The sequence below is a fragment of the Salvelinus sp. IW2-2015 genome, linkage group LG30 (genome assembly GCF_002910315.2).
Source record: "Salvelinus sp. IW2-2015 linkage group LG30, ASM291031v2, whole genome shotgun sequence".
NCBI classification, from domain to species: Eukaryota; Metazoa; Chordata; class Actinopteri; order Salmoniformes; family Salmonidae; genus Salvelinus; species Salvelinus sp. IW2-2015.
The window spans coordinates 24,389,629-24,411,052 of NC_036869.1; the positions used below are offsets into that span (position 1 = coordinate 24,389,629).

The 21,424-nt window shown below is 42.6% G+C and overlaps 1 protein-coding gene across 4 annotated transcripts; it reads right to left on the bottom strand.

Moving 5' to 3' along the window:
- Nucleotides 1-622: 622 nt before the first annotated feature.
- Nucleotides 623-21,144, bottom strand: celf3a (cugbp, Elav-like family member 3a). 4 transcript variants are annotated; one of them, XM_023975307.2, is made up of 14 exons: nt 20,094-21,144; nt 19,292-19,563; nt 18,643-18,725; nt 6,815-6,863; nt 5,992-6,117; nt 5,525-5,604; nt 5,171-5,314; nt 4,831-4,966; nt 4,487-4,627; nt 4,212-4,271; nt 3,996-4,100; nt 3,663-3,806; nt 3,294-3,442; nt 623-1,457 (listed from the first exon to the last, which is right to left on the bottom strand). In XM_023975307.2, exons 2-13 carry the CDS (start codon nt 19,434-19,436, stop codon nt 3,315-3,317), a joined length of 1,341 nt encoding a protein of 446 aa, XP_023831075.1. In that variant the 5' UTR covers nt 19,437-19,563; nt 20,094-21,144; the 3' UTR covers nt 623-1,457; nt 3,294-3,314. The 4 variants fall into 4 exon arrangements, with proteins under 4 accessions (XP_023831075.1, XP_023831074.1, XP_023831073.1 ...); XM_023975306.2 differs by having other exon boundaries at nt 5,992-6,120; nt 20,094-21,142; XM_023975305.2 differs by having other exon boundaries at nt 3,996-4,271.
- Between the last annotated feature and the right edge of the window lie 280 nt (nt 21,145-21,424).

A 21,424-nucleotide genomic window follows, 5' to 3' on the forward strand; every position in this document is an offset into this window, starting at 1 on the left:
GTAGCTTGTTTCYCCCCCCCCCCCCCCCMAATTCAATTTAATCAATTTTAGAATAAGGCTGTAACATAACAAAATGTGGAAAAAGCCAAGGGGTCTGAATACTTTCCGAAGGCACTGTAAAAATGGATTGTGACACTCAATGTTACTTATAGATGATTTGGATATAAAATGCTAATATAGGTACCATTGACTAAAAAGTAAACATCTGAAACCAAAGCATGGGTAGCTGTCTTAACTTGTTCAGACTGTTTCCAGGGTAAGGAAACCAGTGTCATTTTGTAATTTGAGCGAACTATCCCTATAACATTGAGCTTTAAATAAATTATATTATAGCAGGAACAGCACTATCTAGTGGTCAGAACCTGGTAACATCAGGATGAAGGATGGGACATAAACCTAACAACTTTAATGACTTTCTCTGAACAGGTAAAAAAAAAAAAAATGTGGGGTTGATTGTTTATGCTTTCATATGACAAGCAGGCTTMAAATATTTACTAACAGTGTAGTTTCCTACAGTAGAGTGAAAGCCAGAAAAAAAAATATTTTGGGGTATGTATTAAAAAAATAAAAAAAATAAAAAAAAAACACTGCTCTCTGTTGCACATCCACATACGCACACATCCTTTTCTAAATTTTACTTTATTTTTCTTAAAGACATGTTTTAAAACAGCAATTGTAGGGAATAAATAATTAAACAATGATTTTTTGATAATTACATTTATGTAATTAAACATTCTACAATAAGTTTACCCATAGTCTTGTAGACCACAGGAATCTTCTATTTTCTAAAATAAAATAAAACAAATCGCCATTAACAAATAAATTAAATGTAAAAAATGTAGATACAAAAATTCCACCCAATTACCCTCCCTCCAACCATTATGCCAATACCAGTAGTAGTGGTTATAATAACACATTTTCATTATTTGACTCCATTTAAAACAAAGATATGTACAGTGAGAAGAAGTTGATTTTCTTCCTGTTGCAAGGATAGAAACCCCTTCTTTCATTTACTTTTAAATAATAAACTAAATCTACATACTAATTCGACCAATGGTAATCATACAGAATATTATTTCCCCCCCCCGATAAGGTTACCGTCCCACTTCTTCAACCCCATACATTGCCCTTCCCCCTTACGTTATGGACCACAAACCACACTATACAGTAAAACCCTGTTCATTAGAATAAGTGATATGCTTTTTCATGTAGACCTTGTAGCTGACAATACAGTATGTACATAATATGACTGAATCCAGCTGTGGAATGGTATGTGTACTCAACCACCCACCACACGTTTGTTATTTTGTTGTTACAGATTTTTTGTTATTGTTGCAGATACATATATTTATCATATTTTCTGAGAAGTGTTGTTGCTCCTGTGCTATACGGTTGGCGAAACAACCAAAAGGCTGGAACGTCCCAAGCAGTTTCTTGATAGAACTCTTATATCTTCCCTGGGAAAGAGAGAGACAGAAAGAGAGGATGAATACAAAGAAAACAAATATTAAMATCTTTTAGATGAGCATATATATGGAGTATGTTGACACTCTTTGGAAGTATGGGAAAAACATCTGCAAACACGTTGGTTACACACATGGATGTCCTCATTTATAACTACACAAGCACGCCTAGTGTCCATGCAACTCATACAGTGACAACCATACTGCTGCATTGGTGTGCATTTCTTAAATATTTTTTTGTATCGTTTTGGCAGGCAAATAAATTTCAAACATGCACAATAGGAATTCTGGGCGGTATTGTTTTTGTATCTCTTCTTAATACTCTAGTCTAATGTTACATCGCATTGACCAAACAATTGAGTCAAAGGAGATTCAAAATTCTTCTTAAATCATTTGAGATAAGAGAACKTWWAAAAAAAAAAAGCTGTTATATCGAAGGTTCCACATGAGACCGTAGCCTATGGCTTTAAGTTTGATTGGAGAATAGAAGTAACCCAGAATTCCTACAGAGGAATGCTGTTCCTCAGTCAGCAGCACGTGTGACGTGTCACAATGACAACCATACAGTTTTACCCAAAACCCTCACATGAACGGTATCTCACTTGGTACACACAAAACCACACACACTACTTTATTTATTAATTAATTAATACACACAAGTACTTCATGTGGATCCGTACACGTACACGCACACAGCATCGTTATGTCACTAACTTGTACTGTAGGTGGGCAACACATAGTTATTTTCACAATCAGTCATACCAAAAACAAACAAAGTTCAGGCACTAAGTCACTTGGATTCAATTACGACCTCACAAAAGCCCTGCACTCACCAAAACAACGACCAACTAAACATGGGGGATATGTAAGAATGATAATCATGACAAACAACAAAAAGGAAACTAATCAGAAATAAAATCCAAAGAAAATATTTAGATACATGTTTGATTTACGGTTAATGCTTAATATTGCTCTGTGCAATTTAAGAGATATTACAAAAAAATATAATAGCCTGTCATGATAATCAATTGCTTACAAAATCTAAGGTACAGTGACAGTAATTTATCAGTGTTTGCAAGGATAGAAACAGTACAAAATAATAGAGGAAACTCACAACGCACCAAACACAATTCATGGTCGCCACAGCAACTCGCCATGCAGTTGAGCATGGTGAATAAAGGCAACGGCCAAAAATAAAATAGCTAATGGCAACCATCACAGGCAATATCGCCACAGCAACCAACACAGGCCAATTAACTTACAACGCTGTGAGAGGAAGGGGTTTTTAGCGGTTGCTAGGCAACCATAGCGACGTAGTCTCCACGATATATGTATGGACAGGACAGTCTTGAGTGTGGTATGATGGTTTTTTTTTCAGGAAAATGACATATGACACAGCACAAAAACAATAAATAAAAAGTAAAAAATAAATTAATGACGTATAATAGTTATTGTCTTCAACCTAATCATACAACACTGGTTAATGAAACATTTGTCTGGACTATATAAAATCTGCTTTTGAATAATGAAACATGTTGTCAATCCATTTGTCACGGCAGTGGTATGGCCTTATCTCAACAAACCAAGTAGTCCTATGATTTTGTCTAAATGTAATGTTTTAAACAATTACTGCTTTTAGTAGACTGTCACCTTACTCATGTGTGGATCTGGTTCACTTATTTTATCCCTGTTGATAAGTAATTATTTTAATACTGAGCTTCCACAAAATTTGAACTAATTATCCCATAACCTACCTTTCACAGTTTCTCACTGCCTGTCAGTCCCCCTGACCCGCCATCTCACACCTCATTCTCATCCCCCCTTGCTCACCTTCTCATCTCCCTTGCTCATTTAGTAGGGTCGGTTGGCATCCTTGGGCCTCTTGAGCTGCACCTTGAGCCTCTTCATGCCAATCTGGAAACCATTCATGGCCTGAATTGCCGTCTGAGCACTGGACGGGTTGTCAAAACTCACAAAACCTGAGGCGAAGCAAACAGAAGCAAAACCTTATGGCCAACTCTGTGAAAGTATTAAACTACGAGAAGGGAGTATAACCCTTCCCAGCACTTCCTCCTCCTCATCATTGACCATGTTCTCAACGTGGCACACTATTCCCTATGGGCCCTGGTCAAAAGTAGTGCACTGCCTACGGTATGGGGTGCCATTTGGGACGCAGCCGTTGTCATCACCGTCACTCACCAAAGCACTTGCTCTGATTGGTGGCGCGGTCAACAAAGACCTTCGCTGAGATGACGTTGCCGAAGGGGACGAACATTTGCAGCATCTCAGAGTCAGAGAACTCCTGAGGCAGGTGATAGATGAAGATGTTACACCCCTCGGGCCCTGCGGAGAAGAATAAGAAGAATACAGGGGAAGGTTAGACCATCAAGGCTCCCTGAGGGGTTCTAACGTGACTTGAGATGATCAGGATGGAGGTAGTGATCGAGGCAGTCTAAACTCTGTGGGACACCAACATTGAAAATAGTCAAGAGAGAGAACGCATGGAAGGGAGGACAAGTAGGTAGGAATCACCTTCTCGTTGCTGCAGTTGCTGAGGCTGCTGATGTTGCTGCGCAACCATTGTGTGTTGGTGTGGGAATGGCTGCCCCACCATTCCATAGGCAGAAGGGTAAGTTGCTGTGGGTGTGTTCGCATAAGTAAACATTAAGGACTGTTGCGAGGGCATTTCAAACCTAAAATTCCCTCCAGGAAATTTTAAGGACTCAAATGGACTCACTACTGTCCCACCTGTGTAGTGCTGCATCCCTGCGTACGCTTGCTGAAGAGGATCCAAAACTGGAGTTTGAGCTGAGAGAGAGAGAATCAAAGAAAAATAACAGCCCGATTTATCAACTGCTATACAAACATGCTTTTTGGCGGATGCTTACATGCTCTAAATGGCATTTGGTGCCGTGCAACAGCTTACATTCTTAGTAAACAAACCAACATGCTAGATAAGGTTAATTTGCTTACATTTTCATAATGATACTCTGATGGAAGCAAAGTCAGAGTAAGTGAGATACCTTGGTAAGAATGAACTCCATTGGTGTACAGGGTTTCAGACGCTGACTGTCCATTGGGTGGAGCTGGGACTGGAGGGTAGCTGAGTGGTGGAGGCAGAGCAGGCACCGGTGTGGCTGCCATGGTGGGCGGAGTGCTGGTACCTGCACAGGACGACCATTCAGGGGACAGGCAGAAATGGTTAAACAAAACGCAGTAACAAATGCAATAAAATGGAATCAAAAGCAGACAAAAATGGGGCCAAGACTTTAGAAAAACAAAATATATATAAAGAGAAACTGAGCCGAGCAGAGAATCCTGTGGGAGGGGATGAAGTGGCAGAGGACGGCAGCTTGTTATTAAGTACCTGAGGATGTAGTGAGTGATGTGATGGGCGTGGCAATGAGGCTGCTCGGGTTGAGGGCAGCCAACTGCTGCATGGTGATGGTGGACACAGGTGACAAGTACGCCGACTGGGCCACCAGAGCCTGCTGCTGCACCAGCTACAAAGACGAAAAAGCGAGGGCGTCTCATTCACTGTCAGGATCACATCCCAAATGGCACCCTATTCCCTATAGTAGTGCACTACTTATGACCCGTTTAAGAAATAGGGTGCCATTTGGGGCGTAGCCATTCACTACCAGTGTGTTGGCTCGAGTATTACAATCTCTGCATAATGCTTGGGGTTCAGTACTACTAGTACTCACTGCCTGTGTGTAGGCATTGTAAGCCCCGAGGTGCAAGGTCATGGGACTGATGACCCCCAGCTGGGACGCCACCTGCTGCATGCGCCTTATCCCTCGCTCCTTCTCAGAGTCGGCGAACTTCACCACCAGGCTGGAAGAGGCACCCTGCAGGGAGAAAGGGGGATATTACACAGTGAAAAGGAAGGACTGAGAAGCATACATTTTCTCCACTCCTATAAACTACAGTAGGCTGTTTGTATAGGAGGTCTGACAGAAGGAGCGTTTAACTGTTGGATGAGTCTCTATGTCTAAATGACTGCTTTGGAGAGAGTGTGTGTGTGTGTGTGTGTGTGTGTGTGTGTGTGTGTGACTGACCGGTAGAGTGCGGCTCCCATGCAGAGTGCTGATGGCTGCCGCAGCCTCTGCGTTGTTCTGGTACTTCACAAAGGCACAGCCTACAAAACATGACACATCGTCAAACCCTGGCCTCCCCGCACGTGACACGACATATCGCAGGCTACGGCCTAAAAAACGCATCTCACAAATCGCCACTTCATCAATTGTAGCCACGTCATTAACCGTGGTCCACAAAACATTCATTGCGTCAATAATCATAACCCATAAACTGCGTTGCGCATCATTACCGATGATCTATAAAACATATTGCATCATCGGTCATGCCTCATACAACAAACACAGGTAATCAAGCATCTATGTAAAGCCACGAGTTTAGATGTGACCGATTCCTGACCTTAAGGGTAATATTAGTGCTGTTGATGTGGTGGCGTCGATGGAAGGCTAAATGCTGTAGGGGTCAGTGTTGCAGTAATGGTGTTAGCTACCTTTGCTAGTGCCGTCAGGGCCGCGGAGCACAGTGCACTCTTCAATGTTCCCAAACGCCTCAAACATCTTCCTCACGTCCGCATCAGACTGCTGCTTCCCCAGCATGCCCACAAACAGCTTCCTGTCTTCTAAGGGGAAGATGAGGTGAGGGGCCAAGATAGGAACGCAGAGAAAGGAATGGACAGAGAGTGATGGGGGGGGGGGGAGAAGAGCAGAGAGAGTGGTTGGTTGAGGGCAAGAATAGGCAGAGGCATAGATTATAATTGAATGATTTAATTGTTTACATTGCTTTATAAACCCAATATGTGTTCATCGATCAGCTAAATTGTTAGGCATTCATGTGGGATGTTACAACATGCAGTATGTTGACGTCTGTGACTATTGTGCTAGAACCCTGCCATATACAGAAAAGGCCACCAGAGGGCAGTATCAAGGAAATCTGCTGCATAAAGAGCATGATCTGGCTGTGACTGGAATGCTCCTTCGTCATCCACTGTTCTGTACGCTAGGTGACATAATGAAATACGCAGTTGGTTGAAATCCTTATTTTAATTACTTTCTCTAGTCAGGCACTTAAGAATGCTACTACTTTAATATTTGAGTTACTAATATTTCTAGAGGTATTGTTTAGAAGCAGGAGTTGCTTAGAAGCAGTGACGAGTGGGTATTTTTGTTGAAGCTGGGCTGGAGCCGTTTCAGGGTTTTGTCTTGAAACGTTGTCGTTAGTTTGAAACAGAGTGTTGTTTCAAAAAGGTAATATGTTAGACAGGTGTTTGAGAGGTGTTGTTTGAACAGGTGTTGCTATGGACGGATGCCTCTTACCCCCTCTGCCCTCGCTGTCTGCTGGCTTCACTTGAATGGGCCGGTTCATCTGAAATAGAAAGCCCACATTACATGGTCAGTAAGTAAGTTGCTCTTATCCCAAGGCACATCCATAATTAAGCAGATGCTTGTTTAGTTGCATATGTACTGTACATACATGCATGCATATTGTGCATATGTAAGTAGAACACAAGAAAAGAGCTGGAATGTGTGCTGGCCACTCCCTGGGCTTCTGATGAAGCCCTACCCTGCCTCAACCCATCACCCTCCTGGTTTACTGCTCTCCTTTTCCTCTCCTCTCATTCCCTATCAAGTATATTCCCTCCCAGAGTCTGTCAGTGATACTGTTCAAGATCTCATTCACTTTTCTTGTCCCCCCTCCCTCTCAAACGCCCTTATCTAATCCTGTCCTCTATCGTTTCTTCTCTCCCTATCAGGCATTAAAAAAAAAAAACAGGAAAAGCACACACCCACGCGGGATTGGGCAAGTGATAAGATTAAGACTGCTCGCCGGCTAATCTGGATTACCAAAGCATGCTGGATTAGAATGGCGAAAGATTCTGAGCAGAGAGAGAGGGGGAAGGAGCTGTAGAGGAGTGGATCGAATCAGAATCAGACCAGAATGAGGAGAGCGCAACCAAAACTAAGTAAGAAACAGACAACCTTTCACGCGTCATCAAAACCCAATCCACAAAAAATGACTTCACAACAGTTGTGGACCACTAACACAATCCTTATAATGATCTAGGCATAGCTAGGCACTTCAAAGCTCTCTCTTAAATGTTTGGCGGTGCAGTGAGAAGGAGAGCGGGTGGAGGGTGCAGAGAGGAAAGGGATTGGCGAGCAGAAAGGAGCTGGGCAGAGTGACAGTGTGTTACCGCTGGCTTAATGAAGGTCTTAATTATGGAGCTGGTGACATTTGAGCTAGTCACTGATCCCCGTCTCTGATTGATCAGCTGTGATCGGTCACTGGGAGACAGTATTGATCAGTGCTGGCCGGGCCCTTGCCACCTGCATGCACAAACACCATCACCAGCAGGCCTGGTGTTTTCTGATGGAGAACGAGCCATTGATTACGACAATGAATTCGATGACCATGTGGATTGAGAAGCATCTGTTTACCGGGAAGGAACGAAAGCAGTAATTCAAACGCATGTGAACGTGGTGAATGTTTCCGGAAGTCAGTAAATAGAATTTAATTTTCTTCTCAGAGGTGATGTTGTTCTCCACGCCTCAAAATGTTCGACAAAGTCACCTTGGATAAAGTCACCTGCTAAATGAGTTAATTTAACTTGCATCGGGTTAAAGATTACTGTATTAAAACACGCAAAACCAAAATATCCCGTCTTAGCCAACACTTGGACTTTACTGACAACCTCATCATGACGCAACAATTGTTTGATAGATTGCTCGTATAAACCTGGTCTCAAATCGAATTTCAGGATATAAAACGCCCTGAATAAAACAGAGTATATTTCATATAAACGCTCGGTTAGTCAATCTATGACTTGAGTGCTTCCACGGGTACGATAAGGAGTAGAAGCAGAGCAGATGGCACAAGAGACTGGAATTAGAGTATACAAGAGCAAGGCTTGGAGAAGGGGGAGGCCATCAAGGCAGTGGCACTCGACATCGGCACGGCAACCAGCCCTGCTCCTCTGACAAAGTCTCCACCTCACATTGCGGTCACCATGACACCCTTGTGATGAGATCCACAGCAGGTAAACAAGGTTGCCCCGAACAACGTGCGTAGGAGAGAGAAAAAAAAGAGGGATGAAGGAGAGAAAAAAAACRAATGACTAAAAGGGTGGTACTAGGTTGAGAGACATTGGGATTATGAGGATGTGCATGTCGTGAGGGAGAAAGGATGCTTGGGGGAGAACTGTGATTTTAGGGACAAAGGGACATGGGGATGGTGCCTGTTGCATTTAACTGCTGCCACAAGGGCAGATACTGTGGGGACCAAGAAAATGTCTCCATCTATTCCACTGTGCGAGCCGAGCCACTTCATATTTTTCTCTTCTTATATTTTCTCTGCAAATCAACAGGCTCATTTAAAAAAAAACACAGCACAAATAAAATACAGCCAAAGGCCAAACCGGCCGTATCTGTGACCCATTTTATCTCTCAATGTTCATGTTGCCGTTTTTTAAAATCCAAAATCTACAGTGACATTATGATTATTTCTCAAACTCTACAAACACAGTGGCACAAACACACATGTCCACACAGGCAGTCTGTAGACACATGCGCCGTCTGTTCATGGCAGCCTCATATGTATAAACACTCTTGCTCACATTGATGTGAGCACACACACACACACAGTTAATTTTTCCCCCTGTGATGCCAAAAGGGATTTCGCTAGGATTAGAGTATGAGATATTAAATCCATAGATCATCCAACCAAATCACAGCAAGACCCCTCCCCCACACCTGACCACATCCCCTCAATGCACACACACGTCATACTTACAGATGCTTGTGTGCACACACACACACACACGCTCATATTTATAGAGGAGCCTAAATGTGGGATGGGAGATGATAGCAGAGACAGGGTGTGTATATCCCTGTTAATCACATTCTTCATCACATTTCTCTCCTCTCTTGCCCTCTTCCAAACCAGAGGACAGCTCATAATCTCTGTCCCCTCCACTCACTCACTGTATCAATAAGCCCCAAACAGGCTGCAGTAAAGAGGGTGACACATTTCTCTCTAATTCAAGTCCATTCTGCCCGTCTGCCAGAAAAGCAGTGACTGAAAGGTAAATATATCAGCGGAGACCATCTCTGTCTCTTTCAAGAGTGTTTACAGGGAGGGTGGGAGTGAGGGAAGGGGGGGGGGGCACAAAGACAATTTTCCCTTTCGCCTCCCTCCGCTCCATCACACAGCGCTGGTCATTGCATCGCGCCGGTTACCTAGCAACCTGGCATCCCTCGTCCCCGCCGTCTCCTGGCAACGAGACCTGCGACTATAATCAACCCCCCCCCCCCCCATATCTCCCTCCACATCACACACACACACACACACACACACACACACACACACACACACACAGAGCACACATCTGAACATGTACAGAGATAATTACAGAGCACAGAAAACACACAGGTGGAGGCATAGGCTATATCTCTATTCGCAGATGCAAACAAAGAGATAAATCACAGACATAGAAAAACACTCAGGCACACAAAGAGATAAACAAAGCAACAAAGGCAGGCACAGAAAAAGAGGTACAATCGCAAACACAGATGGGAAATCTCCCTGCGCACGCACGCACRCACACACACACACGTTAACAATCTGTAATCAATGAGCAAGCCTGTCTTCAGTATGTCACTGCTAGTCATGCTCGGCCTGTTTACACATTCAACGCTCTCTAGGGTGGGGTCATACGTTGAAATACAACCTCGCTGCTTTTCTTCGTCCGAAGATGCAGAGTATATCTCTAAAAGTAGAGATATACGGAAGTAGGTACAGTATAGAATCGTTGACCATTTTCTCTGTGCATAATGTTGGAAGTATGTGTTAACCATATGTTATGTTTGTCCATATTGCACAGGGGTAAAAAAACTAAAATTGTGGGAGCTGGACTTGTTTTCATAGAGCTGCGTCCTAGTTTTTTTTATTTTTAAGGTTCAGTCAGTTTAATTCCACCTAAGTGCGATATATATATAGATGCATGTCCATCAGATTAAACGCTGGCCCTGCTCTGTGTGCCCGAGTTCACAGAATCTGATGAGTTTCATCATAAGAGCCCCTTTACACTCCACATACACGCACACACACTCGTACCCCCACCCCCCCGACAAAACACCATCGTTCTCTGTAACAGATGTCTGTATTTAAGCTGATAAACGTACTGCCTCAAAGCACCCTCGTCCCACAACCCCCACTGACCCACCCCCACCCGCTGCTCATGTCAAACTTTCATTAATTTCTTACCCCCTTTCCCACCCTCCTCCCCACCCCCCGCCATTCATCCAATTTCTCTTCAATTCACACCCATTTACCCTCCTCGTAAATTGAATCTATTCTACATTCATCCCTACAGTCTCCCCAAGTGACAGCTGTTGAGTCTTTCTACAGTGAGGTGAGTGTGCATGACATCTGTACTATCCCTTGGCTTGCACACATTGATATCAGCCCGTAATTATATGCATACATATGCAAATGTACACACACACACACACACTTTAATAGATCAATCAGATACGTGTGCTCAGATATGAACTCGTTATAATAAATCATCCCTGGTCAGACTACTCACTGCTTTTAATGCTTACACACAGCACATATAACAAATAGGCTACCCCACAGGCATACTGTGTATATATACATATGTGTATATATACATACACACACACAGTTGAAGTCAGAAGTTTACATACACTTATGTTGGAGTCATTAAAATTCGTTTTTCAACCACTCCACAAATTTCTTGTTAACAAACTATAGTTTTGGCAAGTCGGTTAGGACATCTACTTTGTGCATGACAAGCAATTTTTCCAACAATTGTTTACAGACAGATTATTTCAGCGTATCACAATTCTAGTGGGTCAGAAGTTTACATACACTAAGTTGACTGTGCCTTTAAACAGCTTGGAAAATTCCAGAAAATTATATCATGGCTTTAGAAGCTTCGATGCATAGGCTAATTGACATCATTTGAGTCAATTGGAAGTGTACCTGTGGATGTATTTCAAGGCCTACCTTCAAGCTCAGTGCCTCTTTGCTTGACATCATGGGAAAATCAAAATAAATCAGCCAAGACCTCAGATTTTTTTTTTTAACCTCCAAGGTTCATCCGTGGGAGCAATTTCCAAACGCCTGAAGGTACCACGTTCATCTGTACAAACAATAATACGCAAGTATAAACACCATGGGACCACGCAGCCATCATACCGCTCAGGAAGGAGACGGATTCTGTCTCCTAGAGATGAACGTACTACATTGGTGCGAAAAGTGCAAATCAATCCTGAAACGACAGCAAAGAGACCTTGTGAAGATGCTGAGGAAAAAGATACAAAAGTATCTATATCCACAGTAAAACAGATCCTCTATCGACATAACCTGAAAGGCCGCTCAGCAAGGAAGAAGCCACTGCTCCAAAACCGCCAATAAAAAGCCAGACTATGGTTTGCAACTGCACATGGGGACAAAGATCGTACTTTTTGGAGAAATGACAGCAAGCATACTTCCAAAGTGTGTCAAAATGGCTTAAGGACAACAAAAGTCAAGGTATTGGAGTGGCCATCACAAAGCCCTGACCTCAATCGCATAGAAAATGTGTGTGCAGACTGAAAAAGAGTGTGCGAGCAAGGAACCTACAAACCTGACTCAGTTACACCATCTCTGTCAGGAGGAATGGGCCAAAATTCACCCAACTTATTGTGGAAGCTTGTGGAAGGCTACCCGAAACATTTGACCCAAGTTACACAACTTAAAGGCAACCCTACCAAATACTAATTGAGTGTATGTAAACTTCTGATCCACTGGGAATGTGATGAAGAAAGAAATCATTCTCTCTACTATTATTCTGACATTTCAAATTTTTTAAATAAAGTGTTGATCCTAATTGACCTAAAGCAGGGATTTCTTACCAGGATTAAATGTCAGGAATTGTGAAAAACGGAGTTTAAATGTATTTGGCTAAGCTGTATGTAAACTTTCGACTTCAACTGTATGTATGTATGTACACACACACACACACACACACACACACACACACACACACAGTGTGTATGCTCAATTGTTAGTCATAAATTCATTCATTTTCAGACTATTCACAAAATAATGTGTCTGACTCATGGCTGAGTAAATGCCAAGCTTAGTCAGATGTTACATTTTTTTTTTTTTAGGGAGAGCGTCTATTCTTTTATGAAGATCAAAAAAAATAAAAAGAAGCTCTGACGAAGCTAAATAAACTATTGATGCTGACAAGAGCGGTGTGTACGTTCTTATTTCCTTTATGAAGACGTCAACATCTCCAATCCACATCTCTGGATGTTTTCTTCCCGAGCATACACGCTCCATCCCCCCTTCAGCAAACCATGTCAGTCTGAACACCTGCCCYCCCCCTCCCCCACAACACACACAGTCTTATGTCGTCTCATTCCATCTCTGGAGACATGCCCCAGCAATCTGCACGCAAAAAAAATGTATGTACATTTCATTATTCAAAATGAGTCCTAAAATATTGGAATTTCATTCACAGGCCGACTTTACTAAATCCATCGTCACCTGGTTATTTCTTGCTAATGAAGGGCAATGTCCGGTTCTGATTTCAGTGTAACATTATCATAATAAATCAACGAAACAAGCATTTGACCCTTACCAGTGGGGATGACCATTGTGAAAGCACATACAATCTAGATCCAAAACGTAGATAAAGGGGGATAGAGGAAAAGGGATATATATATAGGTTATATTCAATTTGTGAGTTGGTCATGTTTATCTGCCCAGAGTTTCTCCGTCTCCAGCAGCTGTAGTAGTGAAGTTGACCAGACACACTGGGATGGCAACAAAACAGAATTCAGACAGCAAGAGATCGCAGCGGGGAGATGGAGAAACAGAGGCGACGGGAGGACATGAGTACAAGACGGGAGGAGAGAGAGACCAGCAGATTCTCCTTTCGACACTATCCTCTGCCTCCATGTCAGTGAGACGGAGTGTCTCTCACCTGAAATTAAACACAAGGCCAGGTGCCACTCAGATCAGACCATATGTTCATCCCGCCGTCCCTTCATCCCCCCCCCCCTCTCCTTACTCCTTTTATATCTACTTTTCGGCCGTAGTTGAGTATTGTGAGGACAATTAAAAGCACCGACATTTTCCACCATGGCAGGCAGCATATAGCTCACTACAGACAGAGGGATGTTGAATATAAATGCAGAAAGAGGAGAGAGATAATGACATGCTTCAGCTTTCTGTATTCAGAAGCACATTGGTGTATTCGTGTCTTACAATTACTTTCATGTTTTTTCTTTATAGCGTCCCTGACAAGGGGATGGTGAAGTTAATTATTCTCTGGCAGTGCAGGTGCTATTAGATAACGATTACACCACAGCTGGTAGTGGGGGTAGGGATACTACTTGTCCGGGGGTGGGGGGGGAGGTAGTCAGTGTCTAGCTAATAAGGTGGTTTTCATCATTGCGGGGGTTGGGATGGGGGACACGAGGGGGAGGTTGTTCTTAGACGGTTGTACATGGCTTAGGTGAGAAGGTCTGGGAAGCGAGTCACTGGGGAGATAGACGAGGGAGACAGGGTTTAGCGACGGGGAACCTGCCTGCTGATCCCCTCTGAGAGGTCAGGAAGGCCAGACTACTGTCATGCTAATAATAGGATTTACAGTATATTGCTGCTAGTGCTAACTCTACCTCTCTGGCTCCCAAATGCTCCTCACTGTCTCAGCTTGCGAGTAAGCATTTCATTGTACTGAGTACACTACGCTGTGTCCTGGGCGAATGACAAATACACTTTGATTTGGCCCACTACCATCTTAAAATGGAAATACTGGTAATAAAACCCAATAAAGAATACAACTCAGTAAACCTCAATAAAAAGAAGAGGGAGATATTGAGAGGAGGCAGAGTGAGTGGAGGAGGAAAGCAGGTTTGTCCAATAATAATTCCTAGCCGTGTTGCATATAGCCTATTTAGAGTCCCAAAGGGTGGCCCCTATTCCCTGCAAAGTGCACTACTTTTGACCAGAACCCAATGGGCCCTGGTCAAAAGTAGTGCAGTAAATACTGTACCTACATAAAGTATTCATAATAACCCTTGACACATTGTTGTGTTACAGCCTGAATTCAAAATGGATTAAAAACATGTTTTTAGAAATGTTTGCTATGTTTATTTAAAATTAAATACAGAAATCTCTAATTTAAATAAGTATTCATACCCCTTTGCTATGACACTCCAAATTGAGCTTCGGCGCATACAATCTCCTTCGAACGTCCTTGAGATGTCACTACAACTGGTAGTCCACGTGTGGCCAAATCAATTGTTTGGACATGTTTTAGAAAGAAACACCTGTCTATACAAGGTTCCACAGTTGACAGTGCATGTCAGAGTAGAAACTACACCATATAGAGTCCAAGGAACTGTCCATAGAGCTCCAAGGTATATTGTGATAAGGCATATATCTGGGGAAGGGTATAAAACTATTTATACAGTGTTGAACGTTTCTAAGAGCACAGCGGTGTCAATCATTGGGAAATGAAAAAAAATATGGAATTACCCAGACTGCCTGGAGCTGGCCGTCCAATCAAACTGAGCAACCGAGCAAGAAGGACCTTGGTCTGGGAGGTGACCAAGAACCCAATAACCACTCTGACAGAACTACAGAGTTCATTGGCTGAGATGGGAGAACCTTCCAGAAGGACAGTCTCTACAGCACTTTACCAACCTGGGCTTATGGTAGATGGGCCAAATGACATGTCAGCACACCTGGAGTTTACCAAAAGGCACATAAAAAGACATAAGGCAAAGGATTCTGTGGTCTGATGAGACAAACATTTAACTCTGGTCTGAATGCAAAGCGTTATGTATGGCGAAAACCATGCAGAGCTCATCACCCATCTAACACCATCCCTACCGTAAAGTATGGTGGTGGCAGCATCATGCTATGGGGATGCTTTTCAGCGGCAGGGACTGGGAGACTAAGGATAGAAGGAACAATGAATGGAGCCAAATACAGGCAAATCCTTGATAAGAACCAGCTTCAGAGAGCAAACGACCTTAGACTAGGGGGAAGATTTACGTTCTAACAGGACAATGACCCCAAGCATACAGCCAACGCAACACTGGAATGGCTTCAGAACAAGAATATTAAAGTCCTTGAGTGGCCCAGACAATCCCATTGAAAATCTGTGGAAAGGCTTGAAGATTGCTTTTCACCGCCGCTCCTCATCTAAACTTTTTATTTATTTATTTTATTTCACCTTTATTTAACCAGGTAGGCAAATTGAGAACACGTTCTCATTTACAATTGCGACCTGGCCAAGATAAAGCAAAGCAGTTCGACACATACAACACATAGTTACACATGGAGTAAAACAAACATACAGTCAATAAACAGTGAAAAATAAGTCTATATACAATGTGAGCAAGTGAGGTGAGATAAGGGAGTGAAGGCAAACAAAATAAATATATAAAATAAATCAAAATATAAAAAGGCCATGGTGGCGAAGTAAATACAATATAGCAAGTAAAAAAAAAACTAAAAAAAAAACACTGGAATGGGTGGTTTGCAGTGGAAGAAAGTGTAAAGTAAGATAGAAATAATGGGTGCAAAGGAGCAAAAAAAATAAATAAATACAGTAGGTAAAAAGGTAGTTGTTGGGCTAAATTATAGATGGGCTATGTACAGGTCAGTAATCTAACAGAGATTGAGAAAATCTGCAAGAAAGAACGGAGAAAATCCCCAAATCCAGATGTGCAAAGCTGATACAGACACACCCAGGACGACTCAAAGCTGTAATCACCGCCAAAGGTACTTCTACAAAGTATTGACTCAGGGTCTGAACACTTACAGAACCAGTCAAAAGTTTGGACACACCTACTCATTCAAGGGTTTTTATTTTTTACATTGTAGAATAATAGTGAAGACACAAAAACTATTGAATAACACATATAGAATCATGTAGAAACCCCAAAAAGTGTTACCTGTAAAATAATTTTATATTTGAGATTCTTCAAAGTAGCCACCCTGCCTTGATGACAGCTTTGCCACCTCTTGTGCATTCTCTCAACTAGCTTCAGGGGAATGCTTTTCCAACAGTCTTGATGGAGTTCCCATATATGCTGAGCATTTGTTGGCTGCTTCTCCTTCACTCTGCGGTCCGACTCATCCCAAACCATCTCAATTTGGTTTAGGTCGGGTGATTGTGGAGGCCAGGTCATCTGATGCAGCACCATCACTCTCCTTCTTGGTCAAATAGCCCTTACACAGCCTGGAGGTGTGTTTTGGGTCATTGTCCTGTTGAAAAAACAAATGGTAGTCCCACTAAACCCAAATCATAAGGGATGACGTATCATTGCAGAATGCTGTGGTTGCCATGCGGATTAAGTGTGCCTTGAATTCTAAATAAATAACAGACAGTGTCACCAGCAAAGCACCCCCACACCATCTCCTCCATGCCTCACGGTGGGAACCACACATGCGGAGATCATCCGTTCACCTACTCTGCGTCTCACAAGACACAGCATTTGGAACAAAAAAATGTCAAATCTGGACTCATCAGACCAAAGAGCAGATTACCACCGGTCTATTGTCTATTGCTCATGCTTCTTGGCCAAGCAAGTCTCTTCATATTGGTGTCCTGCAGTAGTGGTTTCTTTGCAGCAATTCGACCATGAAGGCCTGATTCACGCAGTCTCCTCTGATCAGTTGATGTTGAGATGTGTCTGTTACTTGAACTTGAAGCATTTATTCCAAAGACTGACCTTCATGTCTTAAAGTAATGATGGACTGTGTTTCTCCTTGCTTATTTGAGCTGTTCTTGCCATAATATGGACTTGGTCTTTTACCAAATAGGGCTATCTTCTGTATACACGGTCCCGTGTGGCTCAGTTTGGTAGAGCATGGCGCTTGCAACGCCAGGGTTGTGGGTTCATTCCCCACGGGGGGACCAGGATGAATATGTATGAACTTTCCAATTTGTAAGTCGCTCTGGATAAGAGCGTCTGCCAAATGACTTAAAATGTAAATGTAAAGTATACCATCCCTCCTTGTCACAACGCAACTGATTGACTCAAACGCATAAGGAAAGAAATTCCAGAAATTAACGTTTAACAAAGCCCACCTGTTAATTGAAATGCATTCCAGGAGACTACCTCATGAAGCTGGTTGAGAGAATGCCAAGAGTGTGCAAAGCTGTCATCAAGGCAAAGGGTGGCTACTTTGAAGAATCTCAAATATAAAATATATTTTGATTTGTTTAACACTTTTTTGGTTACTACATGTGTTATTTCATTGTTTTTATGTCTTCACTATTATTCTACAATGTAGAAAATAGTCAAAATAAAGAAAAACCCTTGAATGAGCAAGTGTGTCAACTTTTGACTGGTACTGTATATAAATGAGATCTATTTCATTTTCAATAAATTTGTTTAAAAATTTTTTTTTAACATGTTTTCACTTTGTCATTATGGGATATTGTGTGTAGATGGGTAACAACAAAATGTGGAATATGTCAAGGGGTATGAATACTTTCTGAAGGCACCGTAGGCAATAGCATTCGGAATGCAATACTAGTCTGTTTCTATAGAGACTGCCGAGAGAGAACGCCTGTCATGTCACATTCTGCTCCATAAATGTCACTTGGCAGCACACCTGCTGCCTGGTTATGCTAAACAAGCTGCTCTAACTTTGATTCAAATGTGCGGGACGCGAGAGAGGGCAAAGTAACTCCGGCATGCCCCTAAGCTGTCACTCCCAACCCACCAAGACGCAGGATGATGACTAAGACGCTGACTGGATGCGTCATGTATAGGGAAATATAGGAAAGCCGCCTCTGACCTTCCTCTTGGGCAAATCAACTCAAAGGGAAGTGGAGCTCACATGTCAGAGTGAGTTATTTTTTCTGTGGCACACTGTTGTGTCTGTGTGTGTGTAGTGCAGTGAGGTAGACTGCCACTTGTTCCGCCTTGTGCTCATGGAAGTGGTTGCGTCCCAAATGGGACCCGATTTTCCTACGTAGTACTAGTGCACTAATTTTGACCAGGGCCCATAAGGCTCTAGCCAATAGTGCACTACATAGGGAATAGGATGCCATTTGGGACTCAGCCAGTGTGTGCTGTTGAATGTCAGAGAGAGCACTCACCCCTGGTAGCGTCTTCTGCTCGTGCAGTGCATTCTGGGCCTTGAGGGCAGACTCTCGTTCGCAGTATGTCAGGAAGGCACAGCCTGGTGGGAGGATTGAGGGTTCATTATACCATTAAACAAAGATGGGTGCATAACACTAGGTCTATATGTGGAATGTATTAGTATTCCGTGACTCAACAATGGGCAGAGAGAAAATGCAGCAGGTTGCAGTGTGACTTTTAATATTCTGTTGTAGAAAATACATGTATATAGGCTACTGAGCCTATGGAGGGGAGAAGTGACATTTTCTACAATGATACCCATTCCCTATTTAGAGCACTACTTTAACCAGATCCCTATGGGCCCTTGTCAAAAGTAGTGCACTACATACAGAATAGGGTGCCATTTGAGATGCTAACCATTGCTTCAGCTGGTACAACCACAAAGACAAGCTGGAAGGTGCACTGATGAACTACATTTATTGCTGGCCAGAAAAGACTTAACTGCCAGTGGCCATGCACCTGTTACATAGGTCTCGGAGCCTAAATATGCTCAGTCATATAGCCTAAACAATGTCTAATGCCTGACAGCAGGAATATGTATTGTAACTAAGTATTTCCGTGCGCTCTACAGCCTAGCCTATACAGTGTAGTCTCCTCTCCCCTTACCTTTGTGCATCCCCGTGTATTTGTCCTTTATCACTGTCAACTCATAGATTTTCCCGAACTGTTCGAAGATCGGTTTCAAGTCCTTCTCCTCAAGATTCCGGGGTATCTGCCCAATGAAGAGCTTGATTGCGTCGGCCTCCTTCATTGAGACGGTGTGGATGCGGGGATGTGCGCACCGAGGATGGACACTGGAATTACGGTCAGAAGGAGCGGGGAGGACCTATAGATCTTCGGACGATGTGGAGATGACGGGCAAAGGTTTCAACTCGGTCCTGGAGACGAGGAGAGCGAGGGAAGGTGTTTAGAACACAACGACAGAGGAACAGATGAGAAGAAGAGGTCTAGTCTATTCATTTATTCTTCAAATGTATAACTACTTTCATTTTCTTTCAATGTTTTGAATAGCAGGAGCTATCACGGTCATCAGTTGGTATAGCCATGCAAAACATCTTGGAATGTTGCAATTGTGATGATTTGCAATGGTTTTCCCTGTAATTGTTTGTAATCTGTCCCCGCACCAAAAAAATATATATATATCGGGAAATTGATGAGCTAATAACCTATTATTAGGTTCTGACTAACACCGTTGTTTACATGGGTACATGAATGTAAATAAAACAGACATCGAAGTACTCCTTTGTTCAAACCTCTATGGGTCTAAATTGCTTGTTTAAACCCATAGGCTATACTGTCACGTTGTGTCAACGTATAGCCTGTTTGGTCCCTTTGTCAAGATGGGGTGACGATAACAATGAATTGAACATAATTGTACATACGTTAAGAGAACAAAATCATCACCTACTATTCCTCCGTGATCCTCTCTCCTTCGTCTCGCGGTTAGTTGAGAGCAGAATCACCCGTTCTCCTCTGTCCCTTGTCAAATAGGGTTTATTTTCGGTTTCTGTCTATTCTCCTGTTCAATTAATTTGTCTAATGCAGGACCCCTCTGAATCCGTGCCTTGACAAGTTACCCCCAAAAGAGCGCACCTAACAAATCCAAGCGGCGACGTCCTTTATCCATAAACATGAGCGTGTGATGCTTTATCTCGTAGTTTTGTTTGTGTTATTTGTATACAAATCCGGTTTCCCACTCTAAATACACACAAATTTGGATTTTCGAAAAAAATGACAACCGCTTCTGGATTTTTCAAGCGGTTTGTGGTTATAATAAACGGCTCCCTATGATCCAACACAGGAAATGGTAGACTATTGCTGCCGCTCGCTCCCGCGTTGGCTGGCTCTCCGTCTGTGTATTCCGTTGCCTTTGACGTCGTAAACCGGTGTCTCCCTCCCTGTCGATCTATATGCTTGCTCCCTTAGGTTGTAACAAGCCGTGATGTCTGCCGTTAGGAAGCGTCTAAGAATTCTACCAGGACTGGTCTTAAGACGACATTTCCTCCATTCTCAATTTTTCTTGACTGTGCAGAATAAGACAACATAATGATACAATATCGATTACTTAATCGTATAATACTTAACATTGGACGTAAATTATAGATTGTGAGAGGGATTTTTGGTTTTGACATGTTTTCGTCCTTCATTTTAGCCATGCACTTTTTGACGGTGCCTGACATCAAGGGATGCAAGCAAATCTGTCTTTTGTTCTAGTAGTGAGAGCTGACCGCGGTGCTGAAATGGTTGTAGATGCGGTCGCTGACAAACTTCGATTGACAAAAAGAAAATGAAAACAAAATCTCTTTAAATTTGACATATTTCGTAATAAAAGTCATTTGAATGGTTCTGCTGCACACACCCACTTTACCCTCAATGAGCGAACATGTAAATAGGCCCACATGACAGTATTCACTTATTCGCACATACCTAATCATGGCACTTCAAATAAACACGTACAGTACAAGATTTTCTCACAATGAAAAACAGATACTTGTATGAGCTCGAAAACCACATTGGGTTTATCCCAGTTTTAAATAGCCAGTGGTGTTTTAATCTTTTTTTTCCTCAAATATTGTACCCAACCCAAACCATTTCTTAAATTTGCCATCTATCATCCCTCCTTAAATCATATCCCCACTTCCATCCCAACGCACATGCATGGATAACGCACATGCATGGACTAAGATCTTTAGACTAAACTTTAGAGTTGATCTTCCTCATCTTGATGATACAATACAA

Bases quoted from the DNA above. Each gene is read 5' to 3' on its own strand.
- celf3a (XM_023975302.2), bottom strand. From the start codon at position 19,436: ATGAAGGAGGCCGACGCAATCAAGCTCTTCATTGGGCAGATACCCCGG. The intron at 18,726-19,291 runs GTAAGGGGAGAG...TCCTCCCACCAG, and splicing joins ATACACGGGGATGCACAAAG to GCTGTGCCTTCCTGACATAC. The intron at 5,315-5,524 runs GTCAGTCACACA...TTCTCCCTGCAG, and splicing joins ATGGGAGCCGCACTCTACCG to GGTGCCTCTTCCAGCCTGGT.